At 42.1% G+C, this 26,294-nt stretch overlaps 1 protein-coding gene across 2 annotated transcripts in view; it reads left to right on the top strand.

The window, feature by feature from the left end:
* Positions 1-26,294, top strand: part of LOC148453526 (protein mono-ADP-ribosyltransferase PARP15-like) — a 169,003-nt gene that overhangs the window by 69,127 nt on the left and 73,582 nt on the right. For both annotated transcript variants that reach the window (XM_088461993.1, XM_088461994.1), the window contains exons 6-7: positions 8,659-8,779; positions 23,925-23,987. In XM_088461993.1, the coding sequence (XP_088318119.1) occupies positions 8,659-8,779; positions 23,925-23,987 (184 nt within the window). The remainder of the gene's footprint in view (positions 1-8,658; positions 8,780-23,924; positions 23,988-26,294) is intronic.

Here is a 26,294-nt window from a genome sequence, read left to right on the forward strand (position 1 = left end):
AGTTTGTTAGTGTCATTAGAAGCCTGATCAACCGGGGCACAGAGTAGAAGGTTGGCGGGGGAAGAGAGAAAGGTAGGGCAACAGCAGACGATATGAAGGAGCGAACCATATTCCAGAATTGGGCAGGACCACCAGATATGAAAGAATGTGCCGACATGACCACATTGCCTCCAGCACAGGTTAGAGGTGTTGGGAAACATATGATGGAGGCGTTTTGGGACTAAATACCATCTAGTGAAAACCTTATATGAATTTTCTCGGATTGCCACACTAATGGAACATTTGGAGATAGCAAGACGTATTGCTTCCCAGGTGTCTTCACCTAATGGGTGTCCTAAATCTGTCTCCAAAGCAAGTTCATGTGTCGAGAGTAGGGGGGATTCTGGTGTCAAAACAGAATGGTAAAGAAAGGATATAGTACCCTTGTCAGTAGGTCAGTGTATACAATATATTTCTAAAGGAGAAGGATTTCGAGGTGAAAGAGTAGAAAATAAAGAGGTGGCAAAGTGGCGGATTTGCAAATATTGGTAGTGTAACGAGTTGGGGATGCCGTGTTTTTCCTGGATATCACTAAATGACAGCGGGGCAAATTGTCTTATAATGTGACGGACGCGGGTAATTTCTGCCCTGGACCAGGCAGATGCCATGGTAGGTGAGAAGCCTGTGGGAAGGAAGGATTGTTCCATATGGGGGTCTGAGGAGATGGGTATGTGGAGAGACAGAGCTTTTTATTAAGATTATCCCATACGGAGAGTGTTAAAGCTACCGTTGGTATGGAAAGGGCTGCCCGAGGTCTGTGTTTGCGGGGTAACCAAGGTAAGTGTGAGACTGAGTCCAAACCCACTAAAGCATTTTCAAGGTCAATCCAGCATTTAGTAAAACTAGGCGCATGCCAAGCTACCATCTGACTCAACTGAGAGGCCGTATAGTACCGTAGGAGCAGAGGTAAACCCAGACCTCCATCTGACGAGCTTCTAGCCAAAATATCCCGGTGTATACAGGATCTTTTATAGTTCCATATAAATTTACAGTATAGAGATTGGAGTTCGTTGAGGACTCGGGTTGGTATCGGGATACAGCAATTTTGGTAATACATTCATCTTTATTGCATTGATACGCCCAATCCATGAGATAGAATAGGTCTTCCACTGAAGACTTAGACAAAGGAGGGTAATTAGCTTTATACAGGCGATCATATGTTTTAGTAATATTGACCCCAAGATATCGCAAAGAGTCTGTTCTCCAATGGAAATTAAAATTCAATTGCAATAGCCATTTCAGCCTACCTGGGAGATGTATAGGGAGAGCTTCAGATTTAGTCTGATTGATTTTGTAGCCCGATAGATCTCCATATAGGGACAATTCACGAAATAAGAGGTGAGTGGTTTAGTCAAAGTGAGAAGGATATCATCGGCGAATAAGGAGAGAGTATATTGAGAGTCTCCAATGTCCATACCAGAAATATCAGGATTAGCCCGTATTCTCCTAGCCAGCGGTTCTATAATTAACGCAAAAATAAGAGGCGATAAAGGGCATCCTTGGTCGGGTACCATTGGTTATAGAGAAAGGTTCTGAGAGTACTCCTCCAGCAAGAACAGAGGCAGTTGGGTTAAAGTAAAGGGATTTAATGGCTTGTAAAAATTTACCCCTGAGACCAAAAGCAGTAAGCGTGTGCATCATAAATGACCAGGATACTCTATCGAAAGCTTTCTCCGCATCCAGAGCAAGCGCAAGAGAGGGAAGTTGATGATTATTTATATAGTGAATAATGTTCACTGTACATCTAGTATTATCAAGTGCTTGCCTGGCCGGGACAAAGCCCACCTAGTCAGGATGGATAAGGATGGGTAGCAGGGGGTTGAGCCTATTTGCAAGGATCTTAGCGAAGATTTTTAAATCTGCATTAAGTAATGAGATAGGTCGGTAATTAGAAGTAATGAGAGGATCCTTATCTGGTTTGGGAATGACCGTGATGGTTGCTCTGGTGGTAGAGGGGAGAAATGTTTCACCGTTCAAAATCTGGTTGAACATCTCAGTAATTTGTGGGATTAGAGAAGTTTGGAATGTTTTATAATAGGATATTGGAAATCAATCAGGACCGGTCGCTTTAGATGGTTTTTGTGTTTTCAGGGCATTACAAGTTTCCTTTTCAGTGAATGGGAAGTCCGAGTGTCCCTGCCATTTGTGGGTCAACACTGGGAAGACCACAAGAGGTCAAGTAATCTATAGTTTGAGAATCGACATTAGGGTCTGGATTGACTGAATCTGAGAGGTTGTATAATTGGCTATAATTGGTCTTAAAAATAGTATTTATGGCAACTGGATCGTATTGAGAGTTTCCTTTCTCATCTTTAAGGGCTTGAATGGCAGATTTGGCTTTACGGGATTTTAATCTGTTGGCTAGTAGAGTGTCCGCCTTATTACTTTTTTCTTAGAAACACTGATTAAGCCAGCGGAGGGATTTCTCGTTTTTTTCAGACAGAAGGGCATTAAGTTCATTTTTAGCTGTTGTAAATTTTTTAAAGAGAAGAGGTGAAGGATTGCTGTTGTGAGAAGCTTCTAAACGATGAACTTCCTCAGTTAAATGAACTAATTGAAGTGTATTCCTCTTATTTCTAAATGAAGCATAGCTAATTATGTGTCCGCGTATAACTGATTTGTGGGCTTCCCAAATTAAAGGTGAACAGGGGGAATTTACTTTATTAATGGTAAAATAATTAGCCAATGCGGATCTAATTTTATCTTGGAATTGTGGTATCTTCAGAAGTGTTTCATTTAAACGCCATGAATGTTTAGATGTAGGTGTTTCTAGGAGATCAAAAGCAATTGTGAGGATCGAGTGGTCCGACCATGTATTGGGTAGAATAGAAGAATCGATTAGGTGTCCTGAAAGTTGGGTGCAACAGAGAAACAGATCAATTCTGGAATAGGTTTGATGAGGGGTGGAGAAAAAAGTATAATCACGAGAGGAGGGCTTAAATGCATGCCAAGCTTCAAAGAGTCCCGATTCTCGTGGATGTTTATTAAGAGATTTAGTGAGTTGATGTGTTTGGGGGCGATTTGGAGAGTACGATTTATCTAGGTCTGGATTGAGAACAGCATTAAAATACCCGCCTAGTATAAGATAAACCTTCCTTCGTTTATTTAGGGTTGAAATTAATGAGTTGAAGAAGGAAATTTGGCCTGTGTTGGGGGCATACACGTTAGCTATTGTCAAATCTAAATGTCCCAGTTACCCAGTCACAATAATGAACCTGCCATCTGAGTCGGTAATGACAGAGTTATGAACAAATGGAAGTTTGTTGTTAATCAGTATTGCTACGCCGTTATGTTTAGTCGGACTAGAAGAGTAAAACACAGTTGAGAAATGCTTTGATTGAAGAGATGGGTGAGATGAGGCATGAAAGTGTGTCTCCTGTAGGAGTACAATGCCAGCTTTAAGACCGCGAATGGAGCGGAATAGCAATGAGCTCTTCTGGGGGGTATTTAGGCCCTTGACATTCATGGAAGCGAAGTTCAGAGGCATCTTAATGGCTTTAAAGAGCAAGGCTAGATATGGGGGGGTAGAAAAGAACGTAGGATCCCGAATCACTTAAAGGGTGGGAGAAGGGAAGAAAGGGTAAGGTAAGAAAAAGGAAAGTAAATAAGAGGTCCGGGTGTGGAATTCCCGAGTCCAGCGGATTATAACACACACGGAAATTAGGACCTTAGAGTCCAGAGAGGCTTAAGAGGCTTAGCTCCTATAACCTCTAGGAGATATGAAAATAAAAAGAAAACAAACAAAAGAGCTAAAAAAAAGAAAAACATTTTTTTTCTTTTTTTTAGTATATAAAGTATTAAATGACTCAATGAAATTAAATCTGTACAGGATAGAATTGAAACCCTCTGGGTGTGTTCTGAATAAAATAAATATATTATAAGGCCGATATTATATTAGAAGAAACATATAATTAGTGTATAAATTCCTACAATAAGGATATCAAGAACAAAAAAAATAAATAAATATTGGTTAGAAATGGAAACCAGACTAAATTTGAGAAAGCTATGAAACAGCTCTTAAGATAAATGGTAGACAACTGATAAATAACCTGTGGATAAACGACAATATACAGGCAAAACTAACAAAAACATCATAGTATATAAATTCCGCAATACAAAGGATCTATATTAGTGAAAAAGGATATAAATCTTCTTGAATGTTGACATAAGGGTGTACATCAGAGATACGAAGTAGTAGTAGGTATGATTGGATAGGCATCGTAAAAAACAATAAAACCTATTAGACAGGCGTATGTACATTTTCGATAATGAGAAAATTCAAGTGTTGTCATTAGTTGAGTGAGGGGGGGTCCGGATTCTTCAAGGTGAGTCAGTAAATCTTTACCCTCTCTAGGGTCACGGATAATAATCGTTTTGCCGTGAAGATCAATAATAAGTTTAAAGGGGAACCCCCAGCGGTATCGAATTCCACGATCACATAGGGCCCTTCTTAAATCTCTGAGTTCTCTCCGTTTAATAATTGTGGTAGGGGCAAGGTCCTGATAGAACTGAAGCTTGGTATTCTCGTATAGGATGTGAGACTTGCCACGGGTTGGGGCTAGGATGGATTCTTTGTCTTTAAAGCTGAGAAATCTTATAATTACATCTCTCGGGGGATCACCCTCTCGAGGTTTAGGTCTGAGTGCTCGATGTGCCCGTTCCAGAGGTATGTGGTGAGAGCCCAGGTCAGGGAGAATAAAAGAGAATATCTTATGTAGGTAGGATTCCAGAGAGTCTGAGGTTATTGATTCAGGCACATTGCAAATACGGAGATTATTTCTCTTTTTTATTTATTTTTTTCATTTAAAAATAGCTAAAATTACATAATTGTGACCTGTTAGCATGAAATCCAAAACCTGAGTTCGGTTTTTAAATCCGAGTTCAAAACCACGGGAAGTTCTGAAACGGGACTCGATTAGTTTAAGTACCTCAAAGTGATTTAGACTTAATTCGGTTGATGTCGGTTCTCTGAGAACAGGATCCGCACATCTCTAAAAATCAGTCCCGAGAATAATCTAATAAATGGAACCCCAGCAGTGAATAATATACAGTGCAACAAATAACAGCAAAGTACTATTCCCATGCACTTTTAAGACACAAAATGTATCCACACTAAATTTTGAGGGAAATTTATTAAATAGTGGATTTGCTAACATTACTCACACTGCAAAACCACACTGTAGACCATAAAAATGCTACCCTGATTATTTATTTAGCGTACACATTTTCTCCAGCGCTTTACAGAGAATACTTTAGTTGTTCACATCAGTCCCTGCCCCAGTGGATCTTACAATCTATATTCCCTACGACAATCACACACACTAGGTTTAATTTTTGTCTGGAGCCAATTAACCTACAGTAACAGTATATCTTTGGAGTGTGGGAGGAAACCGGAGCACCCAGAGGGAATCCACGCAAGCACAGGGAGAATATACAAACTCCACACATGGTGAAAATCAAACCTCAGTGCTGTGAGGCAGAAATGCTAGCCATTACACGATCTGTGCTGCCCCAATATAAGTACACAAAGCATCATATGTGCCAAGCCTGGTTTTCAGCTCACCATAAAACCAGTTTCAGTAATCCCAAAGCAAAACCGCTGGAAAAACGGAGTTGCTACTGAGACGCATGATTAAAAGAATTGCATGGATCTAGGGTCTTCTATATATTATTTTGCCTAATGGTTAGGTGCACAATAGGGATTCCACCCAATAAGCTCAGAAAATGAATATGAAAGCACTTTAATTGTTTGCAGCAAAGTACTTGAAAATAAAAAATACCTAGCCCCCTCTCTCTAATTAGTTCTTGCATAGATGACATTCTCTACTCAGACAGTTAGTCGTCTCTCTTTTTTTCGTGTGTGGATTGAAAGATACAGTAGATAGTGTGTAGATAGACAGACAATAGGTCGACAACAGATAGTCGAAAGCCATTAGGTTAGCAGGGTCAAATGGTCATCAGGGTCAAACATTGAACTGTTAAGTTTTTGACTTAGGAAAACAGGGACATAAGGTGGACATGAATGGTCGACACAGAACATGTCAACACTTTCTTGTAAAACCCTAATCCTCCCCGTAGTGCCTTACCCATAGGCATAACTACCATAGGTGCAAGGGGTGCAGTTGCTATGGGGCCCAGAGCTGAGGGTGCCCATCTTCCTTGTTACAAGTGTTATATACATTTTTCACCCTTGGCTGGTACATAGGGGCCGTAAAAAACTTTTGCTATGGGGCCTTCAAATACCTAGTTACGCCCCTGGCTTAATGCTAACCCTCCCCCTAGAGTATAACCCTAACCATCCTTTTAAGCAGGCTAACTCTCCATCAAGTGTCTAAACCTAAAATCTTAAATAGTCATGAAAAACAATGCATCAACCTCTTCTGTATCGACCATTTGTTTGTCGACCTTTTGACCATGTCGACATTTAGTCCATATCGATTTAAATTCATGTTGACCTTTTAACTGTCGACCATTTGACACTTTCTACCATTAGCCTGCTGACTGTCTATTTACGTACTGTCTATTTTCCATCCGGATACCCTTTTTTCTCTCTCTATCTAGTACAGGAGACCACCTGTCTGCCTCCAGTCTTGCACTTCTTTTGTCAGTCTCACTCCATAGCCCTTACTTTACTATCTGAAGAGCTCTCTTCAGGGCATCAGTATGAATGACCGCCGGATGTCAGCCCGGCGGTTCAAATCCCAACGCCGGCATACCGATGGGTGAAAATCCCAACAGCGCAGGTAAGTATAATATCCCTACCCCTCTCCACCCCTAACCCTCCCTTAGGGGTGCCTAACCCTAGCCTTCCCCCCTAGTGCCTATCCCTAACCCTCCCTCCCTGCACCTTAAACCTAACCCTCCCAGGGGAGTGCCTAACCCAAACCTCCATCCCTAGTGCCTAAACCTAACCACCCCTTCCCCTAGCCTAACCCTAACCTTCCCCGGGGGGGTGCCTAACCCTAAGTCCCACCGGGGGTCCCTAGACCTAACCCCCCATCCCCAGCTAAGTGTATACTCACCCCCGGCAGAGGATGATCGGTCCGGGGTCCTCTCTGTGTTCCGGCATCGGGATTAACATAGACATCGGTATTTTGACGCCTATGTTAAATCCTTTGCCTGGATTATAGTGTCGGGATTGCGGCAGCCGGTCTCATAACTACATCCCCTCTTCAGAGCCATTTCCTCAGCCCTTGTCAGATCTTGCTGCTTCTTGCAGGAAGCACAATAGCTTTACAGTTAGTCCTAGTCAGGGCCATCTGAACGCATGGGCACACTGAGCAGCTGCCCAGATCCCTATGGCTCTAGGAGCCTTTGAGCAGGGGTGGGCTGGGCTCCTAAATGTAATGTATGGCAGCTTGCTCCATGCATAGGGCAGCCGGCTGAGAGGCAGGCAGAGAAAGATGCTCCCTGGCCCTCCTGATTGTGAATTACACACAATTACAGCGGCCAGACAGCATTCTCTACCTGCCTCCCAGCGAGCAGCCACAGAACCGGATTAAGGAGAGGGGGCATGTCCCCTTGGGCCCCCCTTTCTCAGTGAACCAACCATACTTTAATCACAGCTGCAGTGCAGAGCAGGAACTGCACTGCGAACTGGAGAATAAAAGAGGAAGAGGGATCCGTAATCCTTGCTTTACATCATGATTTTTATGTTTAAACATTTTGTTGAAAGTACCAATATATCTAAAGGTTTCATATTAATGACCGTTTACATATTTATTCCTTTGAATGGGTCGGTAGAGCCTGCAGTGCATTGTGGGTTGAATTCCCACCAAGCCCATAACTGTGTGGAGTTTGTATATTCTCCCTATGCTTGCGTGAGTTTCCTCCAGGTGCTCCGGTTTCTTCCCACACTCCAAAAATATACTGATAGGTTAATTGGCACCCAACATAAAAATTAACCATAGTGTGTATGTGTGTGAATATGTGGTAGGGAATATAGGTTGTAAGCTCCACTGGGGCAGGGACTGATGTGAACAACTAAAGTATTCTCTGTAAAGCGCTGGGGAAAATGTGTATGCTAAATAACAAATAGGTGCCCCCACACATAGCTACAATACCAGCATAGGGGGATCCCCCTCTTCGAGATCCTTCCTCATTGATATGTTCGGTGTATGCTCGGAGGAGGGCAAGTTGTGGCTGGGCGGCTCCGTGCATGGTCAAGCGGCTTTCTCTGTGAGTAGTGGCCAGGTGGCTCCGTGCACAGACAGGCTGCTTCCTCTGCTGGCTGGCACTCTACGTGCCAATGTAGTTTGAGTAATGGTTGGGCTGGTGTTGGGAGTATTTACAAATTATACTTCTTAATTATGTTGCTAGTGTATAATTTTGACAATTTTATTGGTATGGGCCCCCACAAGTTAGTTGCCCAGGGACTACAAAACTTAATGCAGCCCTGTATGAAACCATACACACATAAAACACCTAATTTCCTTTTGTCTCCTGTTATGTTTCTAAATGTTTACATATCCTATCTGTGAATGTAAAAGCAAATCTTTTCATATTGGATTAATTTGGATTTTTTATGTATAGGTCATTTAACATTTGTAATAAAAAATGTCATGTTTAGAAAGGTTGTTTTACATTGTGCAATTCATTAATTGTCTCCTCTCTACTTAGACAAATTACCCTCACTTCACAGCTTTTGGAAAATCGATAGAATTAATTAAAGGTGACATCACTGATCAGGCTGTGGACTGCATTTTGAATTTAACAAACAGAACTCTGGATCAATCTTCTGGTAAGTATACCAGGTCATAAAAACATACTGTCTATGTGACTTTGGGGGAGATGTACTAAGCTCTGGAAAGTGATAAAGTGAAGAGTGATAAACTGCCAGCCACACAGCTCCCAACTGTCATATTACAGGCTGTGCCAAACAAAAGAAATGGGTATAGTATCAGTGCGCTAATACCTTCTGCCTACCTACCTCTCAGAGTATGTTCTGAGTAGCACCATACTCAATATATATACAGAAAACAAATAAAGCACTCTGGGTATAGGATGGCACTGGTCAAACAAATTGCATCAGTAATTATCCCATATGGTCAAAGAAAAGATACAATACTTAGGGTTTACTAAAGTGAGAGTTTTTAGAAGTGAGTTTTAGAAGAGATGTTGCCCATGTCAGTTTCGCCAGGTCCCGTTTTCGTCAATTCCAAATTGAATACGGGAATAAGCAGGGACGAGCGCGATACTTTTTAGTACCCAGAACCTGCGATGACGGTGAAAAGTCTGGCATCGGATGTTATGGGATGATTTAACCGTTTTCCCGAAATTTCATATAGAATAATATAAGAAAAAGAAAAGAAAATTCTTTGTCATATACTGTACATCCATTTATATGCAACATATCTTAAATAAAGAGTGTATTCACGAATAAATGAGAACTGTGTTGTACCCCACTCACAATATACTGGAGGGATAATCCGCACATCAAAGTAGGTTCTTATTTCTTTGTGCATTAAAATCTAACATATGATGTACAGTATGTGTCAGGAACCCTTCGAATGTAAGTGTACCTTACTCACATGGACAAGTACTCTGATCCTCCTATCAGGGTATCTTTTAATAGGAATCCAAGCTTTTAGTCCCTTCTCCACTATATAGGGGACAGATAAAATCAACCAAAAGATTTATATGAAAAAAATTAATACACCAAATGTAGATAAAATCAAAATAAAATGTATACAGAGCTCATGGATATACAGTATAGTCCAGGTCAACAGGCTATGGTAAATGATGGTGATAACAAAGGTTTAACCTGAAATGTGGTCCGGACTCCCACATCTGGTTTAACTTATATTCGTCCTGGATAGTCCAAAGAAAATAATCCAAAAAGTCCTGAAGCCTACCTTACCAATGCATTTTGATTCCTATGAATCTTTTTCAAGGTATGAGGGACAGCATCCGGTCTCAACTATAAATACCCCTCTCAATTAACTTAATTGGTTGTTAATTAAATAAACCCTTCCAGCGGTATAGATCATAGTAACATGAGACCCCCTTATACATAAACATCATGTATCCTGCTTCCTATGTCGATCCATCCTCCTCGCGTTCCGGACTGTGACTTCCTGTCCGACCGCCGAAGATGACGTTTCCTTCCAGCGTCATCTCCACTGCAGCTTCCGGTTCGGCTACAGGAAATGAAATCGAGTCCGGCTGTCAGGTATCTCATCTTTGGTTCAGGGGCCGATAATCTTCTACGTATTTGGTTCCTATAGTGGCGTCTGCCATCAATCAGCCCATGGGTGATGTTGCAAGTCCCGGAGCCACATTGTTACAGCAATGGGTTTGAAGTCCCGTGGCTCCTGGACTTGCAAACACCACCCATGGGCTGACTGACAGCTGACATACTTAGGGGCAGATTGAATTAACCGCTGGATAAGTTACGCAGTCTATTGCGCTGGTTAAAGTGCCTGGACATTTTTCTATTACAGACCCATAATCATCACAAACGCTAACTGCTGCCTTGGAACTGCACTCGGGTCGATCGCAGGTCTGTAATTGAATAGCTCTGGTCACTTTACCTGGGGGTAAAAAGACTAAGCGATTCAATCCTTGACTAAATAATTCTGATAAGAGATGTGCGTTGACCGCGTATTTTGGTTTTGGTTCTAATTCATCATTGTGTTTTGGTTTTGCCAAACCCACCCTTGGGTGTTTTGGTTTTGGATCTGTATTTTTTTTTATTAACAGCTAAAATCACATAATTTGGGCTTGTTTTTGTTCCTACAGTATTATTAATCTCAATAACATTAATTTCCAGTCATTTCCAGTCACTTTTGACCGCTTCACAGTTCAAAATATTGTTTCCACCAATATAGGTCAAAGGATACAGCGAGCTGGCTGGCTAAACTAAGCGACAGAGCAGCAACACAAACACACAGCAGTTCAAAAGAATACATAGGACATACATGAAACATTACCAGTGGCAAACAGGATGGCAGTTTAATAAACTATAAAAACGTTTGTAATCTACGTATGCAAAAAGATGGTCACCAATGCCCCAAAAAGTGCATAATGCAAAGAAAAGATGCAAGATGGAATTGTCTTTGGGCACTCCCACCCACTCATATGTTGTATATTAAAACTGACATACATGGGGGCGTAGCCTGGAGGTCCGGAGCAGCTGACATGTCATGGAGGAGTTCTGGCAATTCACCGAAAAAACCCGACTTTGGGCAAGACTAGTTGGTGCCCTTGAGGTCCCACAGAGTGGGGAGGCCTTCCTATCCCACCCGGATTCTTACTTCAGCCTGCGGTGACTGGCGCCTGGAAATCAAGGCCGGGGTCTAGCCTGTTAATTGGAGCCGCTGCCTGGATTTGACTGTGGGAGCTGGACGGGTGCCGCTGGGTCCCGCGGATGGAACCAGACTTGATTTTGAGTCTCAGACAGGGGCCCTTCCTCAGATTGAAGCCTTGGGAGCAGGTACCATGCCATCTGGGCCAGCGTTTGGTGTGAGGAGTTTGGGAAGACATTGTGCTGTTTCACTGCAGGGCTGCTGATTGTAGCGGTGGCCATCTTAGGGACACACTCCCTTAGAGGTACCTTCTCTTTTTCCTGACAATTAATTATAGCCCTGGTCAGGTGTAGACATTTACATATAATAAGTAATAAGAGAGGCCTTCTATGGGACAGAAAGAAGGATTTCTCCATCAAGTGACTGACCTATTATCTGAGTGTTATCTCCATTCAGACTCAGTGCTGTTACTTGTCGGTGACACGTGACTAACAAATGGCCTAACTCTTTGGCAGAAATTGGAGTCCTTTGCGTGTTTATAGTACCTTGCTGCTGCTACTCTAGCCTTTACACATTAGTGCATTGTGTATCATAGCTCCTAACCAACCGAAACTAGCTCAGCCCGTTTCCAAGGTATTTTTTTTCAAGCCGTCACCTAAGTCTGTCGAGCCTAGGGACACAGCTCAGACGGGCTCTCTCAACTCTCATTCGACTGTTGATATGCCGTCTCCTACCAAATCCTCACAGCCGTGACAGTGAAGCCTTGACGGTGGGCACTATGAAAGCGCTTCTGTCTCAGTTTAAGGAAGATGTCGCAGCTGATTTCCATGCCACACTTCAGTCTTGTGAGCAATCTATAGACAACCTTGGGGGACAGACTGATCATCTGGAGACGAAGATGGACGAGGTGGTGGGTTCACACAATGACCTAATTAACATGCATGATGCTCTGCAGTCTGAAGTAGCATCTCTAAAGGATAAGATTAGTAATTTACAGGATAGATCCCGTCAAAATAATCTTAAATTGCGAGGTGTGCCTTAAAATATTTCAAACAGTAGTGCGAGGTGTGCCTTAAAATATTTCAAACTGTAGTCTCAATGACTTTGCAGTTACTCTCCTTAAGAAACTCCTGCCTACACCACAGTCTTCAGACATCCTCATTGACCGCATACACAGGCTCCCCAAAGCCAAGAGGGCCCCAGAGGGTGTACCGAGAGATGTGTTAATGAGGATGCATTATTTCCACATTAAGGAGGCTTTGCTAAAAGCTGCTCATTCAAACGAAGAGTCTGCTGAGATATTGGGACATCTTCAGTTGTTTAGTAATCTCTCTCAGGGTACCTTAGCTGAAAGACGCTCTCTTCAACCTTTTGCTTCTGCACTAAGGAAAGCTGGCATCCTATACCACTGGGGTTTGCCTACTCAAACTACTCATATCACGCAATGGCTCCATGGTTACTATCACCACTCTGCAGGAGGGTGAGAAGATCCTCTCCAAGTGGAATGTTATTGGGACTTCTCCGAGATCTTCCCCTGAACGTGGACTTCAGCAGGACTGGTCTACGATTGGACAGAAACTAATTGATCTTCCATTTCTGGCTGCTTTTTGTCCATCTCTAAAGATAGCTCATATATAGCTATACTGTTCTTTTCTTTCATTTCAGCTTCGTCATGTAGGTACACTATTTTGATGCAGTACAGTATTGAACATTAAGTTAATTTACGGGCATTATATTTTTCTTATGTTCTTGGAAAAATTTTATTTTCTTGCGTGAATTAATAGTTAATGAATTTTGCTTAGGCCTTCTTTCTGTTTTTTTTCTGAGTATGTATCTTGCTAGGCCATAGTCTCTATAGTTTATATATTTTTGTGATACATAATGGCTGATGATTACGTTTTGTAAACAATATTTGATATTCTATTGTGTATATGGTGGTGGGAGACAGGCCTCCTTCCCACGTACCCCCCACTGTGTTGCCATGGTTAGGCAGACCCCTCTGGCCTTAAGTAAGGTAATTTCAGTTTTCCTGTGTTTTTCTTTCTTTTTCCCCTTTTTCTTTTTTGATGGTTGGGTGTCACAATTATATTGCTATTGTTTGGCATTTATTTCTATTGTGGTACAACATGGATTGGGCAGGAGAAGGCACATTTTTTTCATACTACCATGGTAAATATTATCTCTATAAATGCCAAGGGGCTTAACTCCCCTCATAAAAGGAGATTAGCTTTGAACTATTTTCATAAATTGCAGGCCCTTATTGTTGCAGTACAGGAAACGCACTTTCTGCACTCTGCCCCCCCGGCATTTATTTATTACAAATTTCCACATTGTTACACTGCCTGTGGTCCCTCTAAGAAAGCTGGAGTCACTATTTTAATGTCTAGACATTCCTCGTTTATATTTTCGGAGGAATACTATGCAGCCTATGGTAGACTTTTGATATTTGTAGGGCAGTTAGATGGGTTTGTAGTAACTTTAGTTTCTTTATGTGCTCCCAACTCCCGCCAACTATCATTCTGTAAGAAGTTTTGTTCATCTCTACAGAAGCACAGAAAAGGAGCTATGCTGATCTTAGGCGATTTCAGTATGGTTCCTGACCCGTTATTGGACAAGTCGCGAGTTGCCCCACATGTAAGACAACCTGCTGAGTTTTCTAAAGGCTTTCGCCATCTCGTCGCAGAATACGAACTATATGATGTATGGAGAGTTAAACACTAATGATATGGATTAGTCTTTCTTCTTACATGTGCATTGTGCGTATTCTCCAATTGATTTGGTTTTATCTGATAAGTTTACCTTATATTCTATAAGCAACATTTATATTCTGCCTATGTCTTGGTACGATCATTCCCCAAAATTTGTAACGTGGGATATTGTCAATAATTAATGATAATAATAATTTTTTTAAAGCCTGAGGAGACCTCTGTGTTCGATTTCTGGTGCTTTCTGAAGGCGGTGGTTCACGGCTCCGCCATTCAGGTGGCTCTTGGCTACTAAACTTAAATGGGCATATCGACAGCGGTGGGCAGAACTAGAAGGTTTAGAAAACAAACGAGAGGCAGCTCACAAATCCGACCCAAATAATAAGAATCTTTATAAAGAATGATTTTATAAAGAGTACAATAACTTTGTGATACTAAAGGGGTTAAAATTTGAGATCCATACGATATAGCTAATATTTTTGCGGACTATTTGAGACTGTATAATTTAGGTGCAGACCCATTTACTCCCCAGCCCACTGATGAAGGTATTAATGGTTTCTTGAGGGACATTAATCTAGCTTATCTTGATTCAGATACCTGTCAAGCCCTGGGGGCCCCATGGCCAGTTGAATAAATTAGTGAGGCTATAGACGCTCTACCTTCGGATAAAGAGCCTGGATCTGATGGCAAATCCCCTACTGATGTCCAAAATTACCGCCCCATTGCTTTACTAAATGTGGATATTAAGCTTTTCGTCAAATTGGCTGCTCTCAGGCTCCGCCCATTACTCCCTTCCTTAATAAAATCTAATCAGGTGGGGTTTGTCATGTGTCGCCAGGCGCCCGATAACACTCATAGAGTTATTAACATTATGGAACTTTGTGAACGCACCAAGGACCCATTGCTAATTCTATCCTTAGATGCAGAAAAAGCCTTCAACAGGCTTCATTGGGGCTATCTCCAGGCCGTTCTTAGATGTTTTGGGTTAATGGTAAGATTTTGGACTCTATTTCGGCCTTCTACTCGGCTCCATCTGCTAGGATATTTGTTAATGGATTAATGGATTTCTTTCTTCATGTTTTAATATCACTAATGGTACCCGTCAGGGGTGCCTGCTTACCCCCTTAATTTTTGCGTTAGCTGTCGAGCCCCGGTGACGCCTCGGACCATCAGAGATGTATGCTATTGGGTTAGCGTACATCTCTGAATCAGGCCCTCTGTCACTAAAATAAAATTCTCAGTCCTCTAAGCTTCTTGCACTACAGTACAAGCAGCTGTGCCTCTGTCACTAAAATAAATAAATTTGCTGCCGCAGCCTATAACTGGACTCCTGCCTCAGTGTCATGACTCCTTTCACTATGGTGTCCGCTTTGAAATTGCGCCCGATTCACCACTGGAGGGACTTATATAGAATCCAAGACATGAGAGATCCAACGCCAGGAAGATGATGTTTTGCCTCGTTTTGCAATCCGAGCCTCATGTAATAGGTAAATTCTGGTGGGTTCGGTTGCTAGGAAACCAAAATTGCTCATCTCTAATTCTGATCACTAAATTTACGGGATCAGTTAATTCAAACCTTATATATGTAAGAAATCTAATGTTCCATAATTGTACTAATAACTGCAAGTCTATCTCCAACTGTTTTTAACCTGGTAGAACGCTGAAATTTCAAAAGCTAATGGTAGCTTAAGCAACTACTAGTATTAGTATAATGAATTTAGTATATGCTGGGTCACCTCAGTCTCCAATAGAGATGTACGGGCTTGTTTTTCTGAATACCGAGCCCACCCTTACTTCATGGATCCGAGTAATTCTAAGCGGCAGCTCAGGTTTTCCCGCTTTGCTCGGATTCCAAATCGAGCTAAAACATCATCATCCCAGCGTCGGATTCTCACGGGCTTTGTATACTATTTAAGTCCTTCCCGCTGTGATTTTGGCACAATTTCACACTGACTCCAGTCTATGCTAATGTGTCCAGTGGCAGCTGTGCTGTGTCCATCCTCTCCACCTCCAGTGGCTGCTGCTTTGATGGGTCCACTCCAGTCCCTGTGTCCAGTGGCTGCTGCTGTATCCATCTACTCCCTGTGTCCAGTGTCTGCTGTGCCCATCCTCTCCACCTCCAGTGGCTGATGCTGTGCTGTGTCCATCCAGTCCCTGCTTCCAGTGGCTGCTGTGCTGTGTCCATCCTCTCCACCTCCAGTGGCTGCTGCTTTGTTGGGTCCACTCCAGTCCCTGTGTCCAGTGGCTGCTGCTGTATCCATCTACTCCCTGTGTCCAGTGTCTGCTGTGCTCATCCTCTCCACCTACAGTGGCTGATGCTGTGCTGTCCATTCACTCCACCTCCAGTGGCCTCTGTTGTTCTGTGTCCACTCTAGTCCCCTTAATGTACTGTTAATAATATTGTGCAAGCTAGATTTACAGTACAGGCAGATAGCAAATCATTGTTTATAATTTTTTATTTTTATAGTGCAGGAATTATTTATAATATACTAGTCTAACTGTCATGCAGTGGTGCTGCACTGTGACTCCGCAGGTCATACCCCACTTTGATATGAGTAGCGTGACTCCGCAGTTGTCATTTGCGGAAAATGTAAAAAAAAAAAATAAGTTAAAAAAAAATATGTTTTTGTTTATACAACCTGTGTGCGAGCTATTCCCTTGTGCATTTGTTCACGTACATATAAACCGCTGTGTCAGTGTGAGCTGATCTGCAAATTAAAGTAAAAAAATATATATTTTCTTGTTGTTTGTACTATGTCTGTGCACCGTCCCCAGTGTGTTTTTTTTGTTCACGTACATATAAGCGCTCTGACTGCACGCAGTGTCAGCTGAGCTACAAATTAAAAAAAGTTAAAACAAATCTTTTATTGTTTGTACTACGTCTGTGCGTTGACCCCAGTGCATTTCTCTTCATGTACATATAAGCGATGTGACTGAACACAGTGGGCCTCATTCAGACCCGCTCGCAAGCGGGTCTATGGTGGTGCTCCGGGGCTCACTACAAATGGGGCGGCTGTCGATGTTGATCGACAGCTCGCCCCGTTTTGTAGGCGGGGTGGGGGGGTGGCTGGACAAACGGAGGCATTCCTGAAGGAACACCTGCCGTTTGTGGGCGGCCCTACTGACATCACTCGTGATGTCAGTAGTGAGCTTCCTGCTCTATTAGAGCAGGAAGCTCACTGGGGCTTGCGGCAGACGAGGCCCAACTGCAAGAGTCTCGTCGCAAGCCCGATGGTCGCACCATCGCGACCAACACCTGGCCGCTCGCAAAAGCTGTGGGTGGTCACCCACAGCTTAGCGAGCGGCTAGGAGGCCGGACAAAAAAAAAAAAAAAAAACGGCTGCCCTGATTCAGAGCGAGCGCTCGCTTTTTGCGAACGCCTCTGAATCAGGCCCAGTGTCAGCTGGGCTGCGAATTTAAAAAAGTCCCCCCAGAAAATGTCTTCTATTGTTTGTACTATGGGCCTGATTCAGCAAGGATCTCTATTGCAATCGCGTACGCAGACAGATGATTATTGCGTACTGCGCATGCATCGCAGTGCACATGCGTGATTGCTCCACTGCGATCTCACTGCGATCACACAGAGCAATCGCAGAGTGATTGACAGGAAGAGAGCATTTGGGGTGATGACATGGGGGTCGGAGAAATGCAGGAATGCCAGTGTGTTTTAACGCCGTTACAGGGGCATGCATAAATTAGCCCCTGCGACGGCATACACAGCTTGAGTGCTCACTGCGTAGAGGAGAGTTAGCAATTTATAAGTGAGGTCTGAACCTTCCGTAATTGAGCGAGAGGCTCAGATGTGCTTCGATGTTACTGTTTTGAATGGATTGCAAGGTATTACGGATGTGCGAGAGGGGAAGTGGGCGTCTGCATGTTGTCCGTGTGAGTGCTTTGCGATTGCAGTTATTAGCATATTTTCACAGCAGAACTGTCCACCAGTGTGTTTTTTGCACGCAGTGTCAGCTGAGCTGAAAATTAAAAAAATCTAAAAAAAAATATTTTCTTCTATTATTTGTACTAGGTCTGTGTGCTGTCCCCCAGTGCATTTTGTTCACGTACATATGAGCGCTGTGACTGCACGCAGTGTCAGCTGGGTTGCAAATTTAAAAAAGTGGGAACATTTTTTTCTTCTATTGTTAATTGTACTATGTCTGTGCGCTGTCCCCCAGTGTGTTTTTGTTCACGTACATATAAGTGCTGTGACTGCACGCAGTGTCAGCTGAGCTGTGAATTTAAAAAAGTTGAAAGAAATATTTTTTCCTGTGTTTGTACTACCTCTGCGCGCTGTCCCCCAGTGCATGTTTTGTACAAGTACACATAAGCGCTGTGAGTGCACATGCAGTGTCATGAGTTTGCGAATTAAAAAAAGTAAAAAAAAAAATGTTCTTCTATTGTTTGTACTATGTCTGTGCGCTGTCCCCAGTGTGTTTTTTCTTCACGTATATAAGAGATCCTTTGATAAAGCTGTGGGACACACAGGGAAACGCGTCAGGAGTACTCTGTACTGGACTTCCTTTTGCATTGGGACTTATTATCAGCACTTTTGAACATCTGGAACAAGCCCTGGATCCTCCTTTAATATCTGGACTTATTGCGGCTAACTGTCACCTATCATCTCTGCAGCAACTCTAACCACAAAGGTCTACGTTTTACAAGGGGCTAACAACATGCAGGACCCTCTCTGCTAAAGAACCCTACATCACTGGACCAAAGTGGTAACTATTTAAGACTGTCTGATACTATACATGTGACACCAACCACCAGACTCTGGTCCTGGTTCAGCATGGATCGCTAATCTGCTTATATGCATGCAGCTGCATTGCTAATATAAGTGATGATATGTAAATGTTTGCATTCGCATTGCGAATGCAGCCTGACAGAAGGATTCCCACTTCCCCTTACACACATCCGTACACTTGGCCAATATACTGAAACAATTGGTAACACCGAGTAACATCGGACCCATACGCTCAGTTAAGGAAGTCCAGACCTCACTCAGGAATTGCCAGATATCCAGAGGGAGTTTCTGGAGGTGCTTGTAACTGAGCAGACAAAACTCGGTTGGTCATAGGCAGAGTTAAACCAGCATAGATAACAGAAGCAGGAACAATTGGAGAATCTGGACACTTTGGATGCTGTACAGGCTGAAAACTGCAGGATAAAGCATCTGCTTTAACATTTTGTGCCCCAGGCCTGAATGTGATGACAAAAATTAAATCTGGTGAAAAACAAGACCCATCGTGCTTGTTTGGGGTTCAATCTTTTGGCAACTTCTCTATAAGACAGATTTTAATGATCAGTATAGACAATGACCACATGTTTTGCCCCTTCTAACCAGTGACGCCATTCTTCAAAAGCCTATTTTATGGCAAGGATTTCTCTGTTTCCCACATCATAATTTCTCTAAGTGGAGGAAAATAATTACAGCTTGAAGCTTTTCTGGATCCATGGAGAAGCCTTTGGGGGAGATAATGTAACCTAAAAAAGACACTCTCTCTCCACTACAAACTCACGTAACATTTGGAGGACCATCTTCACATGACAACGATGTTCCAGCAAGGATCATGAATAGATTAAGATGTCATCCAAGTAGACAACAATGAATTTGCCAAGTAATTGCTAAACTCTTGGAATACTGCTGGGGCATTAGACAGACCAAAAGGCATAACTAAATACTCATAGTGTCCCGAGTGAGTATTAAAAGCAGTTTTCCATTCATCCCTTTTTCTGATCTGGACGAGATTGTATGCCCATCGTTAGTTGATTTTGGAAAAGATGACTGCTTCACGAAGCTGATCAAAAAGCACGGAAATGAGAGGAAGAGGGTATGAATTTTTTATGGTGACCTTGTTAAGGGCCCTGTAGTCTGCACAAGGATGTAATGAGCCATTCTTTTTGGCTACAAAAAATAATCCAGACCCTATAGGAGACCTTGAGACCGATAAAACATTTGGAAAGGTTCTCTTGGATGTACTGATCCATGGCTTCCGTCTCCAGAACGAAGAGAGCGAACAATCTGACAATCTTCTTTTAGGAAGTTTAGCACTGGGTACAAGGTCAACAGGGCAGTAGTATGATCGATGTGGAGGGAGGATTACTGCCTCTTTTTTGGAGAAGACATCCTGAAAGGCCCAATATGGCACCGGCAGAGTTTCGGAAACTGGCTGCAGTATACATACTGGCAGAGTAAGGCAATGAAAACCACAGTCTGACCCCCAGCAAATAATCTCTCCAGACGTCCAGTCCACCACAGGGTTATGTCTTCTGAGCCATGGCAACCCAAGATCTATTGGAACTAAAGGACATTGAATCAAAAAGAAACTTACATTTTCTGAATAAAGAACTCCAATGGTTAGCTGTAGTGGAAGGGTCTGAGAAGTAACTTGCCCATTAATCAAGGAATTACCATCAAGCCCACAGATGGATATAACTGATTCCAATGGTTCGATGGGAATGTTAAGGGAATAGGCAAAAGTGGAATCCATTAAATCCCGGCAGCACCACTATCCAAGAAAGCCAAGATAGCAGCTCTTCTTCCCTGATCGAAAGTGAATCTCTCCGACTTCACTTAGACTTTGTCTTTTACTGGCTTCTGTGGACAAGCATTAGCGTGGTGCCCTTGTCCTCCGCAATAAAGACAAAGACCCCGGGTATATCTTCTATTCTTCTCCTCTGTGGATAGTTGGAAGGCCCCAATCTGCATGGGTTCCATTCCCGAAAACGTATATCCAAATGATCAATTGCATGAGGCTGTCCAAGGTTTCCAGAATGGGATATTGGACAAGACCATCTTTGACCTGTTCAAAGAGACCTAGTCTAAACTGGCTCTTGAGGGCTGGGTCATTACACCCAGATTCTACCACCCATGTTCGGAATTCAGTACAATAAGTCTCAACCAGGTTCCGCCCTTGCATAAAGGAGTCCCATTGCGGTGAAGAAAGCATTTACGGACTGAGGTGCTTCACAGCCTGACTGTAGGCTGAAAGCCCACATCTGTGGATCACCTTGTAGAACAGAGATAATCCCTGATTATACTTAGGATGCAGGCACTGGAACCAATAGGAACTAGGGCAAGCAGAGGAACACGGGCACCAGGCACATGGACCAGAGGCTCACCCTGCAAGCATAAGCTATAACTGACAGGGTCTGACAGGGCTGACTGCAATATAAAGGAGAGAAGAACCAATCCAGAGGCCAGAAGTGACATGACGTCCAGGTTGCCTAGCAAAGACCGGGACTTGTGGTGACCCTACCATCCAGGATTCCTCAGAAGAGTCCTTGAGCACTAGGCCTGCTGCTGCTGCTAGGGGTAGATCTTCATCCCAGAAGGGGACTATGAAGACTACTACTAGTAGTAGTTTAAAATAACAATTGACTTTAAACAATCCTTTGATAGAGGAAGCAATTATGACAGATGTCACCCAGTTGTACAGTGGATCACTGATGCCATAACAGCTATGCTGGTATTAGATCTGTGTCCAATATCCGCCATTAATGCAGTGGGTTTTAGACAGTTAATTGAGGTCCTGTGTCCCCACTACCAAATCCAGTCTAGATTTACTTCACTAGAAAGCAATTCCCGGGTTGTATAAGGAAGTTAAAAAAAATTCATTAGTGGCCTCCAAAATGCTGTTGTAACCACTGTCCAATTAATCACAGATATGTAAACTAAAGATTACATGACTGTGACAGCCCACTGGGTGGGTGTATTGCCTTCAGCAGCACCAACAGCAGCAGCATCTCACAAATACCAGTTCATTCAGAGGCAAGCTACTCTCAGTATCACTGGTTTCACTAAGAGGCGTGCTGGTGTCAACCTCTTAGAAATCTCAGGGAAGTAATTGCAAAATGGTTTACCCATCTTGGACTCTCCGCTGGATTTTTGTGACAATGGCACAAGTATTGTGAGAGCACTACAGCTGGGTGATTCCGAACTCGTCGCTTGTTTTGCTCACACAATCAATTTGGTGATGCAGAATTTTTTGAAAAACTGCAGTGCTGTGTAGGAGATGCTACTCATCAGGACATTTTCGGCATTCAACAGCTGCATGTAGAAGATTGCAGCACCTTCAAAAATAGTTTAATTTACCCTACCAACCGGCTGAAGCTCAAAGTAGTAACAATGTTGAATTCCACCCTTTAAAACCCAAGGACAATTCTATCTTGCACCTCTTTTCTTTGCATAATGCACTGTTTGGGGCATTGCTGGCTGCCTTTTTGCATAGACGACAAACAGTTTTATAGTTTATTAAATTGCCACCCTGTCTGCCACTACAGCGCTATTCTCTTTCCTTGATGTGCCATGTTGGAAGTTGAACTCAAACGTGTTTGTGCAACCCACTGCTGTTGTTTCGCTTTGTCAGCCAGCCGGCTTGGTGCAACCTTTTGGCCTAATCTGGATGAAAACAATAATGTGAGCCGTGAGGTGGTCAAAATTGACTGGAAATGACTGGGAATTAATGTTATTTGGGGTTACTAATTGTTGTAGGAACAAAAATAGGCACAAATGATGTGATTTTAGCAGCTTTTATCATTTAAAAAAAAAAATACAGATCCAATACCGTGAGGGCTGTTTTGGCAAAGACAAAACAAAAACACAAAGTTAATACAGATCCAATACCAAAATACGGGGTTGGCTCACATCTCTAGTCTCCACCCACCTGCTCGGCACCGCCCCTCAGCTCTGGCCAGCTCTGTCCTCTCCAGCACATTGTGAGGACAGGACAGACATTCTACAATTATTATATAGATACTTTTTATTGTTTTTTTATTCATTTGGAGGCCTTAACTATAACACTCATAGCACATCAGTTTTTGACTCTTTTACGCATTTTATTTTTTTTATAGAAACATGACAGATGTAATTTCCAAGTCTAAAATATAATCCATTAGTTAAAAGATTATGAGGAGATAGCATGATACTTGCCAGGGCTGGTATCTCAGAATGATGAAAAATTCTCCTATGGTGGTGTACAGTAAATGATCATTATTGTCCTCATGAGATTCATTTATCTGGAATAAAAAGAACGATTGAAAAAAACAACTCATAATAAAAAACAGAGGCCCTCATTCAGAGCCACTCGCTAGCGGCAGTACGCTCGTTCCGAGCGATGTTCGCACATCTGCGCATGCGTACGGTTTTTAGTACGCATGCGCGAACCAGTCAGTGCGGCCGAAAATCGTTGGTACGCAATATAGCGAGGGCCTGCTATTTTGAGTGACAGAATGAGGCGTATGTGGGTGGTAACTGGGGAAGGTGCTTGAAAACGGGGAGTGGAGATCCAAACGCAGGCGTGCTTAAAGGTCAAAACGGGCGTTTTAAGGGAGTGCATAATTAATACAGCAGCGTCATTGACCACGTCACTTGGTTTTTTTTAACTCAGAACTGCTCGCAAAATAGCGGTTGAAAACACCAACCACAAGAATAGCGAGCAGTTCATACGCTGTACGATGTACTCGATTAATCTAATAAATAGCGGACATGACGTATGGTGCGTGCGGCCAGGGGGCGTTTTTATAAAAAAAACGAGCGTATGTTTTGCTCGCTCGTTCAGACTTAGAGGTGGGAACAGACTGCAATTTGCGAACGGATCATTTGAATAGCCACCCCTTGTTTTTGAACGAACGACCACAAATAGCGAACGGCTCTGAATCAGGCCCAGAATTAACTAGATGGCAAACATCTTAGATAATACAGAAGCCCATGAATATCCATTAAAATTAAATTAGAAATGTATTAACTATAAACAGAGAAGCAGTGACAGAGGAAGGAAAACATGATATTGCAAGTGCAACATTTAAATTATAGTAAATTATAGATATATAAAATAACTGACTATGAAACATATTCTTGACCATGCCATGGAAAAAAATGTTTACCTTCTGAAATTGTTGTGCTAGCCTGTACAAATGTGTTTTGTTTTTTTTGCAGGTGTTTCTGGAGCTATATTGGCTGCTGCTGGGAACGCTGTTAAGGAGGAATGCAAAAAGATTGGTACTTTAATAAAAAATAATAAATAAATAAATATATATAAATAAATAAGCAATCAGAGGTGAATAATTCCGTACAGTACCTCCCCACTTTTGGAGGTGACAAATTGAGATGAAGTGTGTGACTGTAGCATGCCTGGGGCCTGATCATGTCGTAATGGGTGAGACCATGGTCACACCTGTGATAAGTGCTTTTAGCTAAAACTTTTTTTTTAGATGCATGCAACCCAAACTCCCACAAATCAGAACAACTGTGCCAATCACAGGACAGCAGTATAGTCCCTTCAGATTTGGACTGCCCCACCGATATCCATTCAGTGAAATATACATTTAGGTGTAAAAAAGTCTTCATCCATAAGCTTGCCATCCACTATACAATTTTCTGTCAGATATCTGTCCAATTTGGCTGGTTGGAATGAAAACCTAGTAATGTATGAGAGCAAATGACAGTCGATCATATGGTTTTAAATACTAAAAAAGGACAAAAAAAAATTGTTCAAATTGGTTAAATTTGTGTGTTTTAACCAATTTGTCTGAACCACCATTTTTGGCTATTTTCCAGTGTTTGTGAGCAAATGGCCGATTGTAGTTTACTACCATACATTACCAGGTTTTCATTCCAACCAGCCAGATTGGACAGATATCTAACAGAAAATTGTATAGTGGATGCACAGCTAACTTAGAAAGACATGCATAATGGTTAATGTAAAATAACTATTTATAACCTTCTAATAATGCAAAGCTATAAATATGTTGTGCAACCTCATTATTAAAAAATGTTTATTATATTATTCTGAAAAATAAAACTATTACTTTGCAAAATATTGCAGTGAAAATGGGGAAATGTAATACTAACCCGACCTGTATCTGGAAAAAAAAAAAATTATATATATATATATATATATATATATATATATATATATAAACATCCATCAGGTAGCGGCACTCGTCGGACTTCCAAACCATAAGGAAAATGAGGACACAGCAAGTGTTTTCAACGTTTCGGGTTTATTTCAACCCTTTGTCAAGAATAACAAAACATAACCTAGTCTTACCTTATATACCCCAGAGAAACATAATGAGACGCCGGGATCACCTGGACTCCATCAACAAGCACCCGTTGTACTTCCGGCAGACATCCAGAATATGTGGCCCCGGCGCCGTAAAGCACCCGCAGGGTTATCAATGTGGACCAGAGATATATGTCCCCGGTGTCGTGAAACAACCGCAGAATCGTCTGCGTGCATCCAGAATGTCTATCCCCGGCAATGTCTATGTTGCCATGGCTACTCCACGGCGTCTCATATTCAAAAGCCCCACGTGTAAACACCTACAGTAACACATTATACCCATACAGGCTGCAACACCTAACTATAAACTCGTATGTTCAACCCTGCATATGTTTTATAGAATAATTATCACATTAATAACTATATATAAAAAGTACAGTAAAATAGTGAAATAATGAAATAACGAATAAATTGATGAATAAATTCTATGTCAATGGCACATACAAAGAACAAATCAATAGCATTGAGGAAGGCTAATAACATATAACATATAATCACATTTGACCTGTCTAGTAGGAACACCATCCTATTATGTTATCAGAATCTTGGAATATTAGTATATAATGACCTACCATCTCAAACATTTCTGAAAGAAATCAATCAAGAGAGATCTCAGAAAAAATGTCAGAAAAATGTTGTCCACCAAGTGACAATGCCACTAAGCATATGCCACGAGCTGCACACATAAAAATACAATATAATGATCTCGACCAATAAAGGTATCACAAAAACACACCAAAAGATAAATGATCATTGAGTCCTCTGGGTTTGACCGTATCTAGCATAAAAATCCACTTAGCCTCACTTTGCAGAAGTTTCTTATGTCTATCACCTCCCCGAGGGCTTTCAGGGACATGGTCTATAATGATATGTCTGAAACTAGATAGACTATGCCTCTGTTCAGCAAAGTGTCTCGCTATGGGTTGCTCCGAAGCTGTACCATTTAATGCAGCCCTAATTGCGGATCTATGCAAAGCCATGCGCTCCCTAAAGGTGCGCATGGTTTTGCCTATGTAACATAACCCACAAGGGCATTTAACCATGTAGATGACAAAACTGCTCATACAAGTCAAAGTATATCGTATGGAAAAACGTTTCCCATTGTGTGGGTGACAGAAGTCTTTCCCAGCGATCATATACCTGCACGTTGTTGGATTTCATGAGATTGGTTATGTCAGTTTTGACAAGCCAGTCTCATTATTTCATTATTTCACTATTTTACTGTACTTTTTATATATAGT

The sequence above is a fragment of the Taudactylus pleione genome, unplaced genomic scaffold (assembly GCF_031769625.1).
Source record: "Taudactylus pleione unplaced genomic scaffold, aTauple2 ptg001137l, whole genome shotgun sequence".
NCBI lineage: Eukaryota > Metazoa > Chordata > Amphibia > Anura > Myobatrachidae > Taudactylus > Taudactylus pleione.